We start from the raw sequence: 24,549 nt of genomic DNA, 5'->3' as shown, positions 1-24,549 counted from the left end.
TTAAAATGGCCAACTCCATGATCAGTTCACTGACTACTAAACTAGGGAGCTGTCTGAGATGCACCCACAGTCTCTACCGTTCAACCACCAAAGCATTTTTTGTTCAAACATAAACAAACATGATGAGTACATTCTCACATGACACTATGTCCGCAAAAACTCACTCAAACTAAAAACTAAACATATTAAAAACCAAGTGAATTCCTGCCGAAAACACTAACAATGCAAATAAATAACCCCTTTACTGGTGGGTTTTACCAGAGAAAACTCTAATGATCAACTCCGCATCACAGCTCTTCTCCATTACTTCAGCTCTTTAAATTTTCTTTCTGACCACCAATAAGATTCTTCTCTGCAGTATAGGAGGCGTGACAATACTTTTACAGCCAATCAGATAGGAAAGGCTTTTCTCAACCATATTAGCATACAGATTTTATAAAGGGGTACACACTAGGCTTGTTTGAGATAAGCAAAATCTTCGCAGAATTGATCTCCGGTGATCACCGTGAGATGTATGCCGGTTAGAAAAGTGTCAGAGTTACGTTTGACTTGCTCTGATGTCATGCTGACATGTGCCAAAAAGAACTATTGTGATGGCGAGTCGGCTGTGTCGGACTGTGCAGTCGGGCACAGTTGCTCTCCACCGACTGCTCTGATCAAAAGCATGATGGTAAATGACTGACTGATGACACAGCTTAATGCTCATTGGTTCAAACAACCATGATGGTGCGTTCTCTTCTAAAATATATATATTTTTTAATCTGATTTCATGCGGTTATGTATTCATATTCTGCTTGAATATTCCCAAACACTAAGACGATTGTTTTAGATTGTTGTAGATTGTCGATTGTTGTCATATTTCTATAAAGATCTTATATACATGCTTGAATTAAAGTAGAAATGGATGATAAATATGCACTTCGTATAGAATTAAATAGCAAGCACTTTAAGTATCTAGGTATCTGCTCCACTTCGAGAGGTCAGAACTGTCCGTCTTGACTGTGCTTATTTCACTTCTCCCCTCACTGCAGCCACCTACTCTCACCTAAATTTCAGGTGTGGCGAGGCGAGGCATATCTCAAACAAGCCAACTCTTAAAGTAGAACTATTATGCCCCTTTTCACAAGTTTCTGATGTCCCTAGTGTGTGTATGTGAATTTTTAACTCAAAATACCTTACAGATATTTTTTAATTTTATATATGTATATCTATCTATCTATCTATCTATCTATCTATATATATATATATATATATATATATATATATATATATATATATATATATATATATATATATATATAGGCAGACAACAAATCTGCAGCATATGCTTAGAACAGTGCGGTGTGAGGGCTAACATAGTTACTGTTATAGTTATTTTATAGTTGTTGTTGGAGTGAACATGCTTTAGGAGTGCTACCCAAGCTTCAGGGTCCACATTAACTTCATTGGCTTTTTTGCTTTTTATAATGCATAGTGATTCCCTCTGCTCATGGGTGTCTATAATTAATCAATAATCCAATTATAAAACATATAAAAATGCATTCAAATATTCATATTTATTATTCATATTTATTATTATAATGTATTGTTTTTAACACATTTGTCAATGCTAAACATTCCTCATTTATCTGTAATATAAATAAGATGCTAAAACTTTATTTATACAGTGATACTGTCATTCAGTGTAATGGATGACACTGTGGTGTAACAGAGAATTAGCATTACACTGAATGACCAAACTTCTACATCAGCTAATATTTCAGGCAATCAAATGGCCACCTATTCTAAACAGTGAACTTGATAAGTAAAGTTAAATCACAATTATTTACAACATATACTTAAAAAAAATCTAACATTAAAAGTGTTTTTTTTTGGCATTTCACTGAATGATGTATGTTTTTGTTACCTATGTTATCAAACCATGAACAAATTTAATTATCAAGTATTTAAGAGCAATAAATTAAATTTTCTTCATCACCACACAGTTCAAGGTGCCATTAATGATGTCACAGACTGCCAAATGACTATGAATTTTTTTATATGATTTCAGAATAACTTCTTATTCCTGTTACAATAAATGACATCTGATAAACTGCATTTTATGGGACAAAACAATAAGACATAGTCCTTTTAATATAACACACCCAATACTTACTTTAAAATGCCAAGACAACAAATATATATTTTTAATTTTGTATTTTATATGTTTAGCTAACGATGTATTTGTAAAATCAAAGTCTGGACAATTACGCTGAATAACAATTTTACATTTTGGAACATTATTTCACCCATATTTTTTTTTTTTTTTTTTTGAAAGTAGACAATTTACTTGCATTAAAGATGGTTCTTATGCATTTAAAATTACATTTGTAATTGCAATTTGATGTACACATAAAAATGTGAAGTCTCATCTTTGACCCATAAACACATTTCATTATACCAAATACACAAAATAATGTTATTTTAAGCAACATCCAAAGACTCCTTTAACAGATAAAAATTAATTTGGTGTCAAGCACTTGAAAATAGTGCTATCTTGCACATTTAAGAATCAAACAGGTTAGATACAGTAGATACAACATTCCCTGACATTCAGGCGTGACCCTGACCTGTGACTGGTGCTCTTCACTTCTCACCACTCCCTCAACATGCAGAAGGTTCTTGGCCACACCCACACAGGGCAGATCTGACAGAACACCAAGATGACATGCCAAACCAAACTCTATGAAAATAAGAGACAGATAGAGTCAGAGAAAAAGGACAGGCTATTGGTATCTTGTAGATTCTTTGATTTATTCAGAAGATACTGCATCACTCACCCCGATAGTGGAATAGTCCATTCCCATCCACAAATAGCACCTTCAACGGGAAAAAGAAGAATATCTTTAAAAGGTGAAAATTTTCTTTAAAGAATGTTAAAAGGACAGTCAACCCAAAAGGGAAAAATCTATCATCACATACTCACCCACATTGTTGCAAGCCCATAAGACTTTGCTTAATCTTCAGAATAAAAAATATTTATAAATATTTTTAATGAAACCTGAAATGCTTCTGTCCCTCTACACTGTAAAAATATACAGTAAAAAAAAAACGGATAATGTACTGGCAGAAAATTACCAGGACATTTTCCGTTAAATTTACGGACACTTCCTTCAAATTTAAAACGGAATATTCTGTAGATTAACATTTTCTTCTGTATAATAAACAGAAAATCCGTTATGCAGAGATTTAAAAATAATTATAGCATAGGCCTATCTTTTGTAGCAAATAAATCCAGCACAATATGTACAATTTGAACATGGTTTATTTTTGCCTCATGTAAACATTCTTAAAAATGTGTTCAGTAGCTTTTATTTGCCTTAAACTGGTGAAGACAAAAATACTGTGACATCAATTAATTTAACAATGTGAAAAGCACCATTGAAAATGCTTGTATTATAGAACACTTACGTTTTAAACAGCAACATGAAAAAAAGAAAAATGAGCAGGTATTTGTACAATATTGGTGTTGCGCCAAATAGTGGTCACAAAGATAAAAAAATTTCAAATACATAGGATAAAAATCAATACAAAGACAGGGCTGTCATTATTAACAATTGCTACTGACTTATAGCCAACAGTCAAGTGAAATCACGCCCATTCCTATAGAACACAACATTATTTAAAAGCACAAAAATACTAATTCTGTCATCAGTTACTCTCCCTCATACAGTTCTAAATCCATACGATTTCCATTCATCTTTGAAACACACATGAAGAGCATTTTTAATGAAATCTCTGTGCTTTATGTCCCTCCACTGACAGCCTATGCAACTACCATTTCAAGGTCCAATACAGTACAGCTGTCAGATTTCATTAAAGAGCCAGTAAGATGAAAATTCTAAGCTTCCTATCACTGTTTATAAGTCCTGTACAATAGGTTTAAATCCATCCAAGGTTAAAAAACATTGTCATTTTGTCAAAATATCATTTTAAAACTAGAATTAAAAGTTAGTGAACTAACTTTGATGTTGGCTTGGCCATCTTGGTCATGGGGCAAAAGAGCCACAGTACTTGTGTGCCCAACATTCTTAAGTTGCCCCAAAATTGTATTATGTACTTGGTATTTTTAACCAGTTTAAAAGTGAAACGAAACCCGACTCCTCCCTTAATCTCGGGTATTGCAACTAGGGGCACAATTTTTTTCTCAGATAATGTAATAAAAAAAAAACTTTAAGTCTGATCAGTCTGAAAAGATATAGCATAAAGCACCCCCCTATGCTGCAGGTGTCTGCTGAGTTTGGGGCTTGTGGCTTTAAAGCCCTAGGAGGAGTAGCGTTCAGACTTTTTAGGACCATAAGAATAAGAAGAAGAAGTTTAAACTAGAATTAAAAGTTAGTGAACTAACTTTGATGTTGGCTTGGCCATCTTGGCCATGGGGCAAAAGAGCCACAGTACTTGTGTGCCAAGCATTCTTGAGTTGCCCCCCTGCCAAACAAATAAATAAATAATACCATAAAAAAATACACCTGCGACAGTCTTTTTCCAAGGTCCCTTGCTGTTTTATTTTTAAATAAAATGCCTAGGCTATGAAAACAGCTACGACAGGGTTGTTTAGCTGAATGCGAAATAAGTCATGCAAAAACCATAATCTCCTAAATACCATTCAATTTAATCTTATTTTAATAGTACTAACAACATATTTTAAGTTATCACACATTACTGAAAAATTAAAGAATTTTAATCAAAATTTTAATTAATATTTATTATAAAATAAATATTTCATAAAACTGAAACTTAAATATATTATTTCTTTAGGCTATACAAAACAGAAAAGAAAAAAGACTAAATAATAAGGCTGAATAAGCTGATCTATAGCATGTTAAATGGTGGTTGCCTGTCTATGAATTATACACCCTTCTAAGCTCACAGAAGTGGTTTGACCCAAGTCCTCAGCAGCCAATGAAATTGACCTCTTCAAATTGATTTTTAACTTGTACTTCACGTGTATTTCACGTGTATTTAACACGTGAAATACACGTTAAATACCCTCTGATTTTTCATGTGTAAACAACACGTATTTAAGGCGTTATCTAATATTGGATATAATATAGGAGTAATATAGTATTTTAAGAAGCTCTTAAAAATATATATAAATTACTTTACCATGTTGTGCAGCGCCGATAAATAAATAATATTAAATAAGTGTTGTCTACGCATGAAATACACGTATTTAACGTGTTGTTGACGCGTTAAAACTCACGTGTATTTGACCCTCTTGGCCTTCCATACACATTAGATATAATGAGGGAGACGTGAAAAAAGGACATCGCTTTGTTTTGATATGGATTACTTTATCACAGAATATTTGTTCGGGAGCACTTGTTTAGTTTAAAGGTAGACATGTCAAGCTTTCTATAGATATATCTCTCATGTCTCTTCGTTGAGTATTCATGGAGTTACAGTTCATTTTAGTGACGTGTTTGTAAATGAAGATCAGCGCAGACCAAGGCTGCAGACAGCACACCTTGTTTGTTATCTTTATTTTATAAGTGCCCAAAGTTTTGTTGTTATTATGTTTGTATCCAAAAAAAAGTAGACCCTTTACAGAGACACGTTAAAATTCACGTGTATATTTGACCCTCTTGGCCTTCCATACACATTAGACGTGAAAAAAGGACATCGCGTTGTTTTGATATGGATTACTTTATCACAGAATATTTGTTCGGCAGCACTCGTTTGGTTTAAAAGTAGACATGTTAAGCTTTCTATAGATATATCTCTCATGTCTCTTCGTTGAGTATTCATGGAGTTACAGTTCATTTTAATGACGTGCTGTAAATGAAGATCAGCGCAGACCAAGGCTGGAGACAGCACACCTTGTTTGTTATCTTTATTTTATAAGTGCACAAAGTTTTGTTGTTATTATGTTTGTATCCAAAAAAAGGTGGACCCTTTACAGATTCGATTGATGTATTGCTCTTATCTGTACGATTAAAACTGAAAGTGTAATTTAAGTAATTGTCGGGGTTATCAGGAGAAAATGACTCAAAACGCGTATATGCGTTAATCGACTCCAGAGTTAAAAGGCTGTCGTGACTTTTTTTCCTTCCAGTATTCATAAGCTGTATCACGCTGTCAAATTATATTTCATTTTGCACACATAAACATCTCAAAAACACCTGAATTCTGCTCTTGTTGTGTTCTAATGGGTGGACTAGTGCTGTGATATTATTTTTGGAAGCTCTTAAAAAATGCTGATGAAGTGCTCATTTCTCTCTCGTCTTTCTCTCTGTTCTTTGGTCAGAGACATAATTTATTAATGAGATATCTGACCCGGTAACAATAACATATGTTGATTTAGCTTGTCAGAGTGAATGAAATGTGTAGCCTATTTATTTGTCTGATCTCGCCCCAAACGCGGCTGTCATGTGACTTTTTTTTCCCTTCGCGATGTCAAATATTGCATTTTGCACACATACACGGCTCAAAAACCCCTGGATTTTTCTCTTAGTGTGTTCTAATGGGTGGATTGTGTGCATTCGCAGGAATATTTATTTTAAGAAGCTCTTAAAAATATATATATAAATGACTTTACCATGTTGTGACGATGCATAGCAATTGATGTGAGGTTCAGCCTGACAGATAGAATCTCACAATCACATATAAACACTCATTTTCATGTGTATAATATATTCTTCTAATTGTTTTGTGCCGTTTCGCTGCAGCTGCGCTGAGCTGAGCAGCAGTGATTCTTCTCTCGTCTTTCTAACTGCTCTCTGCCCAGAAATAAATTATTAATGAGCCCTGACCCCTGTAATAATCAGATATGTTGGTTTAGCTTGTCAGTTTGAGGGAAATTGTATTATTTACTTGGTATTTTTAACCGGTTTAAAAGTGAAACGAAACGAAAAGGGACTCCTCCCTTAATCTCGGTTATTGCAACTAGGGGCGCAATTTTTCTCAGATAATGTAAGTCTATGGGTAATGTATTTTGACATTTAAAAATTAATAAAAAAAAAACTTTAAGTCTGATCAGTCTGAAAAGATATAGCAACCATCACCGCTCTATCCCGCAGGTTTCTGCCAAGTTTGGGGCTTGTGGCTTTAAAGCCCTAGGAGGAGTAGCGTTCAGAATTTCTGTCAGAAAAATAATAATAAGAAAAAAAAAGAAGAAGTTTAAATAGCATAACAGTATGTTGGCTTGTTGCCAAGCCAACATAACTAGAATTAAAAGTTAGTGAACTAACTTTGATGTTGGCTTGGCCATCTTGGCCATGGGGCAAAAGAGCCACAGTACTTGTGTGCCCAACATTCTTGAGTTGCCCTGCTGCAAAAAAAATAAAATAATAATACCATAAAAAATACACCTGCAACAGTCTTTTTCCATGGTCCCTTGCTTTTTTCTTTTTTAATAAAAAGCCTAGGCTATGATAACAGCTACGACAGGGTTGTCTAGTTGAATGTGAAATAAGTCATGCAAAAACCATAATCTCCTAAATACCATTCAATTTAATCTTATTTTAATAGTACTGACAACATATTTTAAGTTATCATACATTATTGAAAAATTAAAGAAGGGACACTATATATAGTATACTTCGGTGAGTCAAGAGCTAAACAAAAAGTCATGTTTCATTACAAAATACTGTAACTTTTATAAACTTTATACTATCACCACAACATTTTAATTACTATTTATTATAAAATAAATATTTCATAAAACTGAAACTTAAATATATTATTTCTATAGGCTATACAAAACAGAAAAGAAAAAAGACTAAATAATAAGGCTGAATAAGCTGATCTATAGCATGTTAAATGGTGGTTGCCTGTCTATGAATGGTACACCCCTGTAAGCACAAACCAAAAAATCAAACTGATTTTTAAGGCATACTTCACGTGTATTTCACGTGTATTTAACATGTATTTAAAACGTGAAATACACGTTAAATACACGCAGATTTTTCACGAGTAAACAACACGCATTTAACGCTTTAAATACGTGTTGTCTACGCGTCAAATACACGTATTTAACGTGTTGTTGACGCGTTAAAATTCACGTGTATTTGACCCTCTTGGCCTTCCATACACATTAGATAAAATGAAGGGAGACGTGAAAAAAGGACATCGCGTACTTTATCACAGAATATTTGTTCGGCAGCACTTGTTTAGTTTAAAAGTAGACATGTCAAGCTTTAGATATAGATATATGTCTCATGTCTCTTCGTTGAGTATTCAGTTCAGTTACAGTTTATTTTAATGACGTATTTGTAAATGAAGATTAGCGCAGACAAGGTTGAAGACAGCACACCTTGTTTGTTATCTTTATTTTATAAGTGCACAAAGTTTTGTTGTTATTATGTTTGTATCCAAAAAAAAGTAGACCCTTTACAGATTCGATTGATGTATTGCTCTTATCTGTACGATTAAAACTGAAAATGTAATTTAAGTAATTGTCAGGGTTATCAGCAGAAAATGACTCAAAACGTTTATGCGTTAATCGACTCCAGAGTTAAAAGGCTGTCGTGACTTTTTTCCTTCCAGTATTCATAAGCTGTATCACGCTGTCAAATTATATGTCATTTTGCACACATAAACATATCAAAAACACCTGAATTCTGCTCTTGTTGTGTTCTAATGGGTGGATTATTGCTGTGATATTATTTTTGGAATCTCTTAAAAAATGCTGATGAAGTGCTCATTTCTCTCTCGTCTTTCTCTCTGTTCTTTGGTCAGAGACATAATTTATTAATGAGATATCTGACCCGGTAATAATAACATATGTTGATTTAGCTTGTCAGAGTGAATGAAATGTGTAGCCTATTTATTTGTCTGATCTCGCCCCAAACGCGGCTGTCATGTGACATTTTTTTTTCCTTCGCGATGTCAAATATTGCATTTTGCACAAATACACGGCTCAAAAACCCCTGGATTTTTCTCTTAGTGTGTTCTAATTGGTGGATTGTGTGCATTCGCAGGAATATTTATTTTAAGAAGCTTTTAAAATATATATATAAATGACTTTACCATGTTGTGACGATGGATAGCAATTGATGTGAGGTTCAGCCTGACAGATAAAATCTCACAATCACATATAAACACTCATTTTCATGTGTATAATATATTCTTCTAATTGTTTTGTGCCGTTTCGCTGCAGTGTTTTAATGTGACAGGCTGTAAATTCTCTTCAAGTGTTCAGAGAAATACATCGCGAGCTCGCGGGCTGTTGCGCTGCCGCGAATATATCATGTTATTACTTTAAACAGTTCAGAAACATCTGAATTTAGCTCTTGGTGTGTTCTAACGTGCAATCGCCGTTTTGAAAGGTCTTAAATAAGAATGAATTCGCTCGTTGTGAGCTCCGTGGAGACAGCGGCAGTGATTCTTCTCTCATCTTTCTGACTGCTCTCTGCCCAGAAATCAATTATTAATGAGCCCTGACCCCTGTAATAATCAGATATGTTGGTTTAGCTTGTCAGTTTGAAGGAAATTGTATTATTTACGGAATTTCTGACCGATTTAAAAGTGAAAGTAAACCTTCGGGTATTGCAACTAGGGGCGCAATTTTTCTCAGATAATGTAAGTCTATGGGTAATGTATTTTGACATTTAAAAATTAATTTAAAAAAAATCAGTCTGAAAAGATATAGCAACCAGCACCGCTCTATCCCGCAGGTGTCTGCCGAGTTTGGGGCTTGTGGCTTTAAAGCCCTAGGAGGAGTAGCGTTTAAAATTTCTGTCAGAAAAATAATAATAAGAAAAAAAAGAAGAAGTTTAAATAGCATAACAGTATGTTGGCTTGTTTCCAAGCCAACATAATAACATAACAGTATGTTGGCTTAATTACCTCAATTCTCAGAGATCCCCAAACGGTTGGCACGAAGCTGTTCAAAAGATTCAGTTTCCTTAAACCCCACCTTTCAGTTGCATACTGTGTTCTTATTGGTCAACTGACATAGTTTTGATTGGTTGTTCAACACACATCATCACGGTAAATAATGCGTTAGCATCTGTTTGGGGTGAATTATGTCTCATTCAGTGGCGGCTACTGGTCTGTCAGAGAGGGGAAGCTCATTTTCGGCCTACATCATAAAATTGGCTATTTATTTAAAAGTAAATTCTGCCCTACTTCCTTTTAAAGAAAATGGTCTGTGACCCTGTCGTACCAACTAGGAGTCTTTTCAAGTGACTTGACCAGTGTCCTCTCAAAGGCCAGCAGAGCTAGGCTGCTTAAACGGCCTTGGCCCATTGTGTTTCGGTGTAGGACTTGAGTCGCTTTAAACAGGAGAAGCTCCTTTCTACACCTGCAGATGTAGCTCCAATTGTTGCCACTAATGAGAACAGTTTGTAAAGCTGAGGCATTGCACTGTCCAACTCCATGTCTTTAAGGAACACCAAGTAATCACACAGCTTTCCCCTGTTACCCTGCAAGTCCTGATCTGAATACAGGACTTGGAGTTCTGACCTCAGTCTTCCTGAATCAAAGTGATGGCCATAACTTTTCAGGACACTTTGGAAGGCATCCTCTGGAAATACCTGTCTCATGTCATCAAATTTCCCTGGATTGACTAATTCTAAGAAGAGCATGCTTTCCAAATTTGAAAAACGTCGAGGAATCTGCTCCAAGATGTTATCAAGGATGGCCATGTACAGATTTCTGTATCGCACTTGGGGATCCTGCAATTGGGTCAGACGGCACTTTCTCATGGGCTCATCTCATGGGTCTGATGTGAGATCTGCTGTTTTGGCATAAATGGCTTGGAAAGCCCCCTCTGACCTCTTTTCTTTGACAAATGCAAGAAGAGATTCAATTCTGTTCTTGCAGTAAAGAACATCCATCGCCCTCTGCTGGACAATATCAAAGACCACATCAGTCTCAGAGAAGATTTGTTCATATGTGTACAACATGAACACAAACTCAAAATCCTCCAGTTTCCTCACAAATCCTTTGGCACAATCCAGTGTATCATCATCCATTGTTGTATCTGCAATGATGTTCTCAAATGTCTGCAGGAGGCCATCATAATTGTTTGCCACAGTGCTCACTATCCGTGATGTGAAATTCCATCGAGTAGGAGCGTTTCTGGGCAACCTTGAACAGCCTGCAGACTCCAGAAAAGATTTCCTATTTGTGGATTTTGATAATTCCCCTTGTTGGATGATTCACTACTCTCATCATGTCCCCTAAATGACAGCTCCTGTCGGCCAAGCAAGGATGTCACATCAATTAGGCGGTTTAGGAAGGCCCTGTTTTGTTTGACTATTTCATTATGTTTAGCCACTTGAATGCGAGCACCTTCATTTATTGCATGCTCAACCCTGATCCTGCCCATGCAACTTAATCTTGCACATGCACTCACATGTTCATTGCTCTTTTCATGTATTTTATATGCCCTGTCAAAGTTAGACAGATCTCCAAACCCCACCTTTGACCAAACAACACATCCGTGAGATGGTTTCATCAAGAGGCATGGCCAGCAGTACATTTTATTTGTCAAATCACTTCCAGTCAGCCAGCTAACTTTGTCATACCAGGAGAGCTTAAAAGACCTGTTATTTTTCCCTATCTTTTGCACTAAATCAATCTTAGGTGTTGATCTGCCCAGCTGTTTAATTCTAAGTTTTTCCTCGTAAGGAACACTTTCAAATGGCTTCGCCAAAATCAGGTCGACAATATTAGCACCGTCTGCCATCGTGCGCAGTTTCACCCACGACGCTAGCCTAGCCTACTAAGGTTTAATGAATGAATGAATGAATGAAGGAATGAATGAACGAACGATCTAAAAAAAATATATATTAAACTCTGTAAAACTGAAACAAGGAATGTGGTGTATAATTGTGTGAAATGTATGATGAAAATCAAGCAATTTCGCCAAGCAAATATCAAAGAAACAGGTTGCAGCAGTTTTTATTTCGACTGAACTTGAGAAATCCCCGATGGGGCTGAGCGCGAATAGCTTCAGTGATTCCTTATAGTACAGAATCGCTGTCAGTCAAAAGGAGATGCAGTCTTTCGACAGACCCTCCAATCATCACGCAGAAGTTCGGAGTCCGGGGCAGCCCACTCCCCATTCACCCCCAGAGACGCTGAGCGTCCGTGGGCGGGACATAATCGCAGCGTTTATCCAATGACCGTCTAGTTTCGAAGCGCTGAAAAAAAAACGTTTAAAGCAGCCCCATTGAAGTCAATGGACGCTGGGCTTCAATAGGGAAATGCACTGTCACGCTGCGGGAATGTATGAGAAGGAAATCGAGTCAGCCGACCTGCTATATGTAACTGATTCTGAACAAACTCGTCTTTGAGATGAACGTTTTCTAACGCATTTTTAGTCAATAAAATGTTAACACAATAGTACATATTTGACCATTAATTTTGTGACATTATAAGGGAAGCCGAGCTTCCCTTGCAGTCTTAAAGAAATCGCCACTGGTCTTATAACTCTTATCGCGAAGCAAACAGTAAAATTAAACACTTGAACAGTCTCGCTGCTTTTTCTTCTGTGTGGGCGTATTCAAGCCGTGCACTTCAGTTTGAATCTGAATAGTGTGTTCAGCGCGGGGGCGTGGTCACATTAGATACAACGAGACATGAAAAACAGACATTGCATTGTTTTCATATGGATTACTTTATCACAGAATATCTGTTTTCGGCAGCACTTGTTTAGTTTTAAAGTAGACATGTCAAGCTTTCTATAGATATCTCTCTCATGTCTCTTCGTTGAGTATTCACGGAGTTACACTTCATTTTAATGACGTTTTTGTAAATGAAGATCAGCGCAGACAGGCTGCAGACAGCACACATACCGATAAGACGCTCAGGAGAAAACAAACACATAACTTCATAATCATACTTCGCGTTGATGCTCGTTGGTCTAAATAAAGTTGGTAATGAACCCACTTTTATGGCCAAATGCTTTGAAAATCCCGCCTTGTACTCACCTAGATTAGAAAAGCAGTCATCAGTGAAATGTTGTGAACACAACAAAAGGGATTTGTTGTACTGCTCTGGTATTGTGGTAAAAATGAATTTTAGCCATTGGTTCTTCTGATCTTCATTCTTTGGCAGTGAAAATAAAACAAACTTCCCGTTACAATTGAAAACACACTGTCTCCTCGACATGATGCTATCACACCAACCAGAGCGTCTGTGTGGGTGGGTGGGGCTTGTCAGAGTTCCGTTTCTCCCAAGACGGTAGGCGGAGATTATTATGCAAAGTGTTCCTAGTGACGTACATAGAGATGGGCAAAAGATTTAAAAACTATAACAACTCGTTTCAGCGATTCAGAGTCGACTCCTTACTTTAGAAGCCAATAACTTTATAAATCGTGTACATTTTGGTTTAATTACTTTGCACAATTGTTTACACTGATAGACAGCTACATCATACACTGTAATACAGGTAATTTTTGATTTCCCATCTGTGTGGCTCTTTAAAAAGGATCTTTATTATTTTTCCAAAAATGTGGTTTTATTAACAAAGTTCCGGAGGAGCACGATCAGATAATCATCCAATTTGGCACAGGTGCATCTCGTTTAGCTAATCATCTTAACTAGCACACAAGCATAAATATATCCAGTCTTCCTACCTCCTGTCCCAGGACAGTTTTTCGGCATCCCTCCTCCACCCCAACTCCTCACTTCTTATCTATTTATCCCAAATTAGGGAAAGGGGGAGTTATTTGGGTTCGGGCTATGCTTCCGGCCCGGACCCCTCCCCCAGGACAGCACGCCAAAATGTGCCTACTATTCGCCTTCAGATTAGATGTAAGGGTGAACTCGTGAAATGAACAAAAGTCTAACAGGATTGGAATGAGATTTTTTTATATAATATTATGGGTGAACTAAACCTAGTTAGATTAACTAACCTCTTATTCATGCTCAATTATCTGCATCTACAATTGACATTGAGAAGAAAAAAAAACTTCCTTGTACAGCAATTGAAAATAGAAACAAAAATTTATGCACTCATGCCTGACATTTCAATGTTAAACTAAAAAAAAACTATTCAATCTCAATTAAGATAAGGGCTTCAATTGTTTGTGTGCTTTTAGTATCTCTTGCCATGTACCCATTTGAGGAAGCTACTTTTTTCTTTTTCTTTTGCTGCATGTTCAGTCCAAGTCCTAAGTTGAGATTTGAAAAAACTTGGAATCTAGAAGTAGTTCATATATGAGTCTTGGAAGCGTAGATTCCCTTCATCTGAAACTTTGACGCTCATTCAGGATTTCTTCACAGGAAGACTGTTAATGACAAGATATGAAAATTAATAAAGTACAGAGTAACATGCAGAAAGGGTTGAGATTGAATTATCAAGTTCCAGTTTAAACATTGCTTATAAAATGCTAAACTTGCATTTCAAGTGGTCTCCAATTGCATCGGTCACGTGATCTTGTCAACAATGTTTTATTATATACTTAGAGATAGTTCACCCAAAAATGAAAACTTGTCATTAATCACTCATCTTAATGTCGTTTTAAACCCGTAAGTCATTCAATAATCTTCAGAACACAACATTAATGTAAAATTACAGTTGAACTACTGATGTCACATGCACCATTTTCACAATGTCCTTATACTAAATTTCTGTGCCTTGATCGTAGTAGGGCACTTGCTGTCTATGTAGGGTCAGAAAGTTCTCGGATTCCATCAAAAATATTTTAATTTGTGTTCTGAAGATGAACGAAGGTCTTACAGGTTTGAAACAACAAAAGGGTGAGTAATTCATGACAGGATTTTCGTTTTTGAGTGAACTAACCCTTATTATTTTAAACTAAATGGCAATATAACAAAATGCTTTATACATTTCATTAGCAATGTTACTTACATTTGAATGAATTCCAGCGTAGGTGTTTTATGTTTAAAATAAAACAGAATGTGTAGCTTGGCCACAATGGGGGAGGAAACAGTAACTTGACAGCAATCTGGAATCACCAATTACAATAAACAAAGAAATTATAAACACATTGTAAATTCAGAAAGCCAGTCAAAACATTGATTGAATCATTCCTACACAAACAACTTCACTAACCAAGTTAACTGAATAAACGACTCAATTTTTTGTCAGTGCTGAACATCCCTAATGGTAAATAAATCAGGAATCATATGGGTAGCAAAATTTAATTTGAAATATGCAAAATGGCAATGCAATACATAAAATACCAATGTAGTTTTTTATTTTAATTTACATTTTACCATACATGTGTCAAACTTAGTGCAAAATGAAAATGCAGTTATATAATTTACATTTGCGTTTTTCTACCCTAGTTTTAACCAGGGCTCTGAACCGGTTCAAGGAACGAAAACCGGAAACGAACGATATTTTGACAGGAACAGAACCAGAAACAGAAACTAAATTAATTTTTTTTAGTTCCGAACAGAATCGGAAATTTGAAATGGACATTAACCGGTTAATAACGTTATTTTATCGTTCCGTTTAATATTTGAAATTTGCTGTCAACCAATCACAAATTCCAGCAGTACAGCATACGCAAATGTGATGCTGACGCCAGCGAGTGAAATGTCCGCTCAGCCGTGAACTCAGTCAAGTCTCACAGGCAATGCACTGCCTTCAGGGCAGGATTAAGAACAAATTGGGCCTGATGACCAGTGTTGTGGGTAACGCGTTACAAAGTAACGCGTTAGAGTACTCTAATTACTTTTTTCCTGAAATTTGTAACTTAACGCGTTAGTTTCGTGCGTAAGTAATCAGTAACTTCGTTATTTTTTTTTAAAAAGTAATCCGTTATTTTAAGGAAAGGAAAATCCCGACTGCAGCCTGCTTTTTGTCAGACAGTAGTCCTAGGTCTATTGTGCCACCTGCGGATGTACAGTATCAGCGGAGCCGAAGCTCTGTGATCGTAAAGTCAATGGCTGTGATGCGTCTGTGCCCTGCGCCTGACCCTGTGTGTGTGTGGGGTTTTTTTTTTTTTTTTTTGAACTCCCGGCAAGATAGCAGAGAGGACAGCGTTTGGTTTATGGAAGTACGCACATTATTTTCAATTTGTCAACGAAAAAGAAAAGAACATAAGGGTAAAATGCACACTCTGCTTTGGTGAAAAGCTTCTGTCGACCGCCAAAAATTCTACCTCAAATTTAACGCTACATTTTAATCACTACTTTGAAGAGTAAATGTAAGAGGACTGTGTTAAAGCGAATTTAGGCTTGTGACTGTGAGTGACACTTTAATAATAATTAGTTCGGCTATTAAGCGATTTGTCATTTGCCTGTGTGGCAGTGAAGGATTTAATTCGGTTTGTTATCATTTTTGTTTGACAGGCAGCTGTTAATTTCTGTTAGATCATTGGCTGGCTGGTTGTTCATCATTTCTAAATGGATTTAAATCTGCAAGCCTGTTTAAGGTTGTGTTTACAAGTAAGCATACTTGTACTTTGATAACTGCATTATTTAAAGTTAAAGAAAAATCAGGAGTTATCTTGTGGTGCTCATAATATACAGTAGCCTAGGCTACCCGGGCTGGGTAACGTTAGGTGCGAATTTTGATTAATAATATGTTCTGTGATAAATAAATAAATAAAACGCCATGTGGAATAGCCGATTGCTGACTGTCTTTCCTGTTATTGTTATTCTGCAGTGTTAATTTAGTCGGATGACTGACGTTATTCATTGTCGGGAGTCACGACTTCTAGGTGCATTTAAAGGGGCCGGGGGCTATGTCTGTAGTGTGTCGTGTGTGAGCCGCTGCAAACGGCTTTTAATTTTTGGTAACGCATGAGTACTCTAACGCGTTAATTTTCTGAATAGGTAACGCTGTATCATAACTGATTACTTTTAATTGATGGTAACGTTGTAACCTAACTAACTACTTTCCAAAGTAACTATACCCAACACTGCTGATGACGCAGCGCAAAAAGGGACTATTTTTTCTAGGCGTTGGTGCATGTGCATTCGACACTCAAGTAGACACCTGCATTCCTGCAGGGCAATATTTGATTGGTGAATGCGGACGCGGGCGGCAATATATTATTGTGTGCGGGTTGCGGGAAAATAAAGTTATTTCAAAGTGGAAATATCTAGCAAAATAAAATTACAAAAAACAGATAAACCTTTATTTATAATAGACTAAAATAAAATAAAATAGACTTTGCAGAATGGGAGGATGCTGATGAAACCATGGACAGCTACGTGTAATTCCATTCAGAAATAGCGAGAGATCCATTGGTGGAAAAGGCGATGTCAAGAGTTTCCGAGATTAAGCAAAGTAACACGTCATGTAGGCTACTTTGCATTCCAACTCCCAGCGCACCATTGGAGAGGGCTTTCAGTAATTGCGGTCGCATAAGTGCGCAGAGACGGATTAATCTGAAGCCAGAGATGTATAGTAACGAAGTAGAACTACTTCACTACTGTACTTAAGTACTAAAAGGCGGTATCTGTACTTTACTAGAGTATTATTTTTTCTCCTAATTCCACTTTTACTTCGGTACATATTTTCGCTGAGTTTAATACTTTTACTCCGATATTTTTTTTATGTGCTGCATCGTTACTCGTTACAATTATAAAAAGGTTACGAATCATTCCATTACAAACCACTGCCAGAACTGTAGATGGCAGGTTTGATGAAGCTGGCACATCATTGAGCGAATCAAGCGAGACTGCGCGTGCTGACTGAACTGCTGTGAAGAGAGAGATGAACACCGAGCCGAGCCAGATAATGACTCGTTCACGAGTCAAGAACCGGTTGCATCTAGGGATGCACCGAAATTTCGGCCACCGAAAATTTTCGGCCGAAAATGGCCTTTTCGGTTTTCGGCCGATAGACTTTTATCACCGAAACAACACAGCCGAAATGTTGTGATGACGCAAACAGAAACTGCGACCTGCACGTGCACCTGCATAGCGCAGACCACGAGCTCCACGCGACATTCACTTAACACCAGTGAGAACATTCTCTCTCTTCGTATTCCTTTATTCGCAGCACTAAAACGTCTCCTAACAAAGAGATTAAGACGGACCACGAAGTAAAAACAAAGAAAAGTACAGTCTTATAGAGTCTGTTAGCACACGTCTCACTGAGATCTTTTCGGATCCTCTGCACTTCATCGCGAATGTGCTTGATCTGCGTTATAAAGACCATTACTTGGATGCGGAAATAAGGCAGCGCGCACGAGAAATGATCCAGGCCGCGCTGTATGCGGAGAACCCGTGTGGAGACGGAGAAGCGCCAAGCGCAGGAGACAGATCAGAGCGCAGAAAAAAAGACTCTCTGCACCAGATGAGTGCCATGCACCATCGTTGTCTGATATGTTCAGTGGAATTCTGCAAGAAAGTGCCTCAAATAATAATAATACGTTGGCTATTTTGTTCTTAGGCTACTATATATACACACACACACACACACACACACACACACACAAATATATACATACATAATATCAGATTGTAGCCATATTTATGCTAGATTTTCTGCTAGATTTCTGCTTTAATTTGATAAAAATGTTTATTTATGCCCTGGTCCTATTTAAATACACTCTCTCAAATATTTCTCAAATGTCAGGCAGATGACAAGCTCAACTGCTCAACAGCTAGATGGTTATCTGTCTGAAGTCCCCATCCCCAGAAGTGATAACAGTCTTGCCAACTGGAGAAGTAATGCACTTTCTAGTCCTACATAGAAAAATTTCAAATGCACTTCACCTAAATGCACATTATCTCATAAAATGTTTTTATGAGAGAACTGTTCATTTTAAAACCTTTCTGCAGGCCAGTAGGCCCATTATTATTAAATATACACATGAGTGGGATAAATTTTTAGTTTTAATTTTATTTTATACTGTGCATTATTGCAATATGCTTAATAAATATTTCCATCATTTGTAATTATGTATTTTTATGTTGTTGTTTTTTTTAATAAGTTATGTAATTGTAATTATCTTTGAAACTTTAATATTAATTTATGCAATTGCAATGTCTTAATTTTAGTAAAGTTAGTACACGGTCATAGCAATAAATGCAATGGTACTAATAATTGGCATAATTTCTTTCGGTGTTTCGGTTTCGGTTTTCGGCCTTGGTTTTCTCTTTTTCGGTTTTCGGTTTCGGCCAAGAATTTTCATTTCGGTGCATCCCTAGTTGCATCGGTTTTCGGATGACCAGTAACGTTAGTTCTTTCTGACAGTTCGATTCAATAAACCAGTTGAAGAAAACAGTTCACCGATTCTTTTGCGCTCGATGCAATGGCGTCATTGGCGTTGACTGCACATGGGCTCATAACATTAACACAGAATCAGTTCAGAATCAATCACCAAAAGAATCAGTTCGGTTCCAGACGCTCTGTGTGTCGGTTTGCTTCACGCTAAATCACACATGCGCAGTATCATCAGCTCCTCGGTTCACGAATCGGACGCGTCTGACAGAAACAGTTCTTGACTCGTGAACGAGTCATTATCTGGCTCGGCTTGGTGTTCATCTTCAGTTCTCTCTTCACATCAGTTCAGTCAGTTTGAGTCAATGAATTACTCCGGGATATTGGTTTGTTTTAACTCAGAGGGAGTGTCAGACACATTAAACAAGTTAACAGCTTAATTCATCTGTGGATTATTGCGTATTGGAGACGCGAACTGTTTAAAACGATTCAGTTCGGTTTGGTGGACTGTTTCAAAAAGATCCGGTTACATCGAATGATTCGTTCGCGAACCAGATATCACAAACTGCTTTGTTTTTAACTGTCTTACAACAGACACGGAAGAGAAGACAATGCTGAATAAAGTCGTAGTTTTTTGCTAATTTTGGACCAAAATTTATTTTCGATGCTTCAAAAAATTCTAAATGACCCTCTGATGTCTTACGGGTTTGAAACAACATGAGGGTAAGCTATTAATGACATCATTTTGCAAACTGGGCTAACTAACCCTAGTAACTGTTTTTTGTTTACAAGAAGTTACAGTCAAAGGAATTGTGATTGTCCTTTAGGTTAATCATTTGAAATAGTAAAAACAATATGTTCAAACTTTTGACTATTTTCTTTAATAGCTACATAACACAATACTTCTCCTTTTACTTTCAGTACTTGAGTAGTAAATTTTAAAATAGACTACTTGCAATACTTAAGTACAAAAATGTTGAATACTTTAGTACTTCTACTTGAGTGTGGTGCTTAACCAGCACTTCTACTTCTACTCAAGTCACTTTTTTGATAGAGCACTTGTACTTTTACTCAAGTATGGTTCTCTAGTACTTTATACATCTCTGGTTACAGCACAGGTCCGTTTGAGCTCCGTTTTAGGTACGTTTTACGACAGCGCCAAAAGTGCCAAGTAAACGTTGGGTCTCGCTTGACTGTCGTCTTGCAGATACGGTCCACATCCGTACTACGGACTTCAATCAGAAGCGCCAAAAAATAATAAAAAATATCATCAAACCAAGCTGTCAACGGAGATTTATCTGACCAGCTAGACACGTAAGTTTTTATGTGTTTATTATGTACATCTTTTTTTATGCGTTTATTCTAATTTACTGTCTATTACTTAAACGTGCAAGTGAAATGCTGTTTGCTTGGTAGATAGCAGTTACAGGCTGTTATTTGCGCACCAGTCTGTGTTATGATAAAGCCGCTTCTGCTATAGCGCTACTGCGCTATACAAATGAGTCTAGCACAGAATAGACCAATTATACGATAACCGAATCAACTTTTTAATATCATAGCATATATTTGCGCTAATGTGCTGAATTTTAAAAGTTAGTCTTAGCGATGTCCAGACGAGTAAAAAACTTTTTTTGCGCATTTTAATATGCTTGCACACCATCATGCACAGATAGATGCGCCAACCAATTTCGACATATGGAAACGTCTGAGAAAGATTTAACGATGACAAAAGCTCATACAAGCTCTGCTGAGTCACCGGTTTCTGAGTACAGTAAACTCAGATCAGCTGATTTTAAACGATTAATAATCAGTTAAACGGTTTAAAAAGTCATTTATTTATTTTCAGCAAATTATCAAAATATTTAAAAAGGTTTTCCTGCATGGTTTATATATATATATAGAGAGAGAGAGAGAGAGAGAGAGAGAGAGAGAGAGAGAGAGAAACTTGTATATAATTTTTTTAGAGAATTTTTTTTTTTATTTCATCCAGAAATAGACACAATGCAGACACAAAATGTTTACAAACATTAGGCTATTTTTTTATAATCATTTGTTATTCAAATACATGGTGAATACGGAAACTTTGATTTTGTGAAAACCACCATTTTGCGGCACCTTTTGCTCAGAATGAATTCTGAAATTCTCACTGCATTTTGCTACAATTATCCCGCTGTATTATGATGAAAATGCAATCCCAAGTGTCCTACCCCCAAGTCAAAATGTATTTAGGAAAAACAGCATTTAAATGATATTTTACTACAGTTTTTGCTTGGACATATTAAACATATATAATCAATTTGTGTAATATATTTTAATTTTAATTTTGCAACTTATAAAGCGTTAACATATTTTTATTTTGCATATTAAAATTATTGTAGGAAATGGCAAATGTAAACGATATAATAGGTTTTTCATTTTAATTTTGCACTAAATATAGGACATATGTATGGGATAATGTACATTAAAATACAGAAACACATTGCCGTTTTACATATTGCACTGCCATTTTGCATATTACATTTCTATTTGAATTTTGCTCCCTATATGCTTTCAGAAATAAAAACTTAATAAATAAAACAGAATACAAACCCATGATAAGAATGCAGTGGGGACTCGGGATGCAAAGTACAGCAGCAATTATGACCTGCCTTTAGAAAAGAAAACGAAAAGAAACAGAAACACCATGAATGTCATGAACCACTGTCCCTTTAAAACATGACTCACATCGATGGACATCTGACACATTCCTAATCTTTACATCATAAAGTAAAAAGACTTTTCAACTTATTTGAGACTCTCACTCGCCAAAAATGTTCATTTTGACAATTGTGCGTTCTTTTGTCTGTAAGAGAAAGAGAACTTGTATGAAGCGGCATTTTCTGCGCTGCATGACATGTGTGCATTCACAGACAGCGTGCCAGTTACAGAATTAACTTATCATGTGTTTAACATAAAAAGGCTGATAAAATGTCTAAACCTACCTCGTTTGGCAGAAAAGGTGTGTTATCCTTGAAGAACTCTGTGATGTCAGATCTTCACCTGGTCGTATAATCTCTTTTAAATAAAATGTCATAACGTTAATGGTGTCTTCTTTTCTTGTCAATTACTGTTAGCTCCTGTTAAAGGCATATAACGCTATAAACACAGTTGTACCGCACTTAAAGTGAAGTGACATTCAGCCAAGTATGGTGACCCATACTCAGAATTTGTGCTCTGCATTTAACCCATCCGAAATGCACATGCGCGCACACACACACACACACACACACACACACACACACACACACACACACACACACACCCGGAGCAGTGGGTGACCATTTATGTTCGATGCCTTGCTCAAGGGCACCTAAGTCGTGGTATTGAAGGTGGAGAGAGAGCTGTTCATGCACTCCCCCCACCCACAATTCCGTCCGGCCCGAGACTAGAACTCACAACCCTTCGATTGGGAGTCCAACCCTCTAACCATTAGGCCACGACTTCCCCAAGAAATTTCAGATTTAACGTTAACAGCTGTTCAATATCTTCTTGTACCCACAATGCAAAGCGTATTTTTAAAATACGGAGAAGCGCCTGTAAAAAGAAAATACGGACAATTCCTTTAAATTACTACAGTATATTGTACTGTATTTTTATAGACTTTTTTTACAGTGTAGTAAAGGTTTAGGTAACCAAAATCGCGATAAAGACATTTCAAAATGAATCCATTTATATCGAGATACTTAATACAAGTCTTTTTAAAGAGATCCAATCAAACAAACATGGTTCCTCTGCATCATGCACATTTGTTTTTTACCATACACATACGAGAAAATTATTTTACTCCTAAACACCCTTTATCCTTAGTTATATGTCCTGGTAATCTTGGGGCGGGTTGGACTGTCGCCCATTAGCACTGCCCAACTCTTCCACGACTGGTCCTACACTCCATGGCGGCCGGCCCGTGCTCAAGTCACTGGCCTCTCATGCCTCACCCAACACTGGCTATTGGCCGGGGGTCCCACCGTAAGGTATAGAAAAGAATCAATGGAGCAGGCACACCTGCACCTGCTCGTTACAGGCTGAGCAGTCACACCTGCGCCCCATCAGGACCTGGCTTTATAAGCTGCACTGACGAACACAGAGGTAAGAGATGTCTCCAGATGTCGCCCCGTGAACTCCACTAACTGATTCCCGAGCCCAGGCTGCACAACTCATCATCAAGATGACGGCGCATTATGACGTCGAGACATTCCTCCAAATGTTTGAGATGATTGCTTCCCGGGAGGAATGGCCCAGGGACGAGTGGGCGTGGATCGTGGCATCGTTGCTGATGGGAGAGGAACAATGGGCATACTTTATGCTTACCCCCAAGCGGAGCGGTTCATATGAAGAGCTGAAGAAGGAAATCTTGGGGCGGGTTGGACTGTTGCCCATTAGCGCTGCCCAACTCTTCCACGACTGGTCCTACAACCCATGGCGACCAGCCCATGCTCAAGTCACTGGCCTCTTACGCCTCGGCCAACACTGGATACACCATGCAGCGGAGCGCGTAGTAGTGGACTGCCTTTTACGGGCCCTTCCCCACCCTCTCCGGCAAGCAGCCGGCATGCGGAACCCCACCAACGTCGATGAGCTGGCAGAGGCCATCGAGCTGGGGGAGGCCACCCAACAGATTAAAGATAAATGGCCGACCGGTCCTCGCCCTTCTCGATTCTTTCTGGCCTCAACGGTGAGGAAAACTCGATAATCTATATCAGCCAGAAGTGTGACACAAGTCCCGAGCTCTTATCAGCATCGCCCTGGAAACGGAGCAGGCACACCTGCACCTGCTCTTTATGGGCTGAGCTGTCACACCTGCGCCCCATCAGGACCTGGCTTTATAAGCCGCACCGACGTACACAGAAATGAAAGAGGTCTCCAAAGACTCGGCTAATGTATCTCTGTTATTTTCCCCCAGACGGCAGTGTATGACCGCCAGCCCTCACTACACATGGACCACACGGACCCACACAACACTGCGCACGGAGAGAGAGAGAGGAAGAGAGAGAAGGCCGAACACCAGAAAACCCCTCACGTTGGCTATTTCCCCCACACTCTGCTTAATAAAATACACCTTTTGGGGAACTCACCTTGATCCCCGTGTTGTGTGCTTCTTCACCCTGTCACATTATATATATATATATATATATATATATATATATATATATATATATATATATATATATAGAGAGAGAGAGAGAGAGAGAGAGAGAGAGAGAGAGAGAGAGAGAGAGAGAGAGAGAGATTCCAGGTTTTGCCAGGAAACAACTGTAAACCCAATTTTGTTTGATGTCTGTTTCGTAAATTAGGCCCAATGTGTCTCACACTTAAATTACATAATTTTCCTTTTTTTGTTAAACTATCCATTTTAATTTTATTTTTTAAAGTATTCTTAGCATAATGTTTTGATGATCTTAGGCATGTTTTAATGTTTAAAGTCAGAC

At 37.4% G+C, this 24,549-nt stretch overlaps 1 protein-coding gene and 1 long non-coding RNA gene across 6 annotated transcripts in view; both read right to left on the bottom strand.

The window, feature by feature from the left end:
* The window catches only part of LOC128016251 (endonuclease V), a 207,447-nt gene that overhangs the window by 76,479 nt on the left and 106,419 nt on the right, over window positions 1–24,549 (bottom strand). For all 5 annotated transcript variants that reach the window (XM_052600768.1, XM_052600769.1, XM_052600770.1 and 2 more), the window contains 2 exons: window positions 2,820–2,859; window positions 2,610–2,722 (listed from right to left, as the gene is read on the bottom strand). In XM_052600768.1, the coding sequence (XP_052456728.1) occupies window positions 2,610–2,722; window positions 2,820–2,859 (153 nt within the window). The remainder of the gene's footprint in view (window positions 1–2,609; window positions 2,723–2,819; window positions 2,860–24,549) is intronic.
* On the bottom strand, window positions 6,547–24,146 carry LOC128016257 (uncharacterized). Its single transcript, XR_008184114.1, has 3 exons — window positions 21,674–24,146; window positions 14,807–14,903; window positions 6,547–14,222 (listed from the first exon to the last, which is right to left on the bottom strand). It is a non-coding gene; the product is annotated as an uncharacterized LOC128016257 (long non-coding RNA).

The sequence above is a fragment of the Carassius gibelio genome, chromosome A6 (assembly GCF_023724105.1).
Source record: "Carassius gibelio isolate Cgi1373 ecotype wild population from Czech Republic chromosome A6, carGib1.2-hapl.c, whole genome shotgun sequence".
NCBI classification, from domain to species: domain Eukaryota; kingdom Metazoa; phylum Chordata; class Actinopteri; order Cypriniformes; family Cyprinidae; genus Carassius; species Carassius gibelio.
This window is presented reverse-complemented; position numbering and strand designations above follow the sequence as displayed.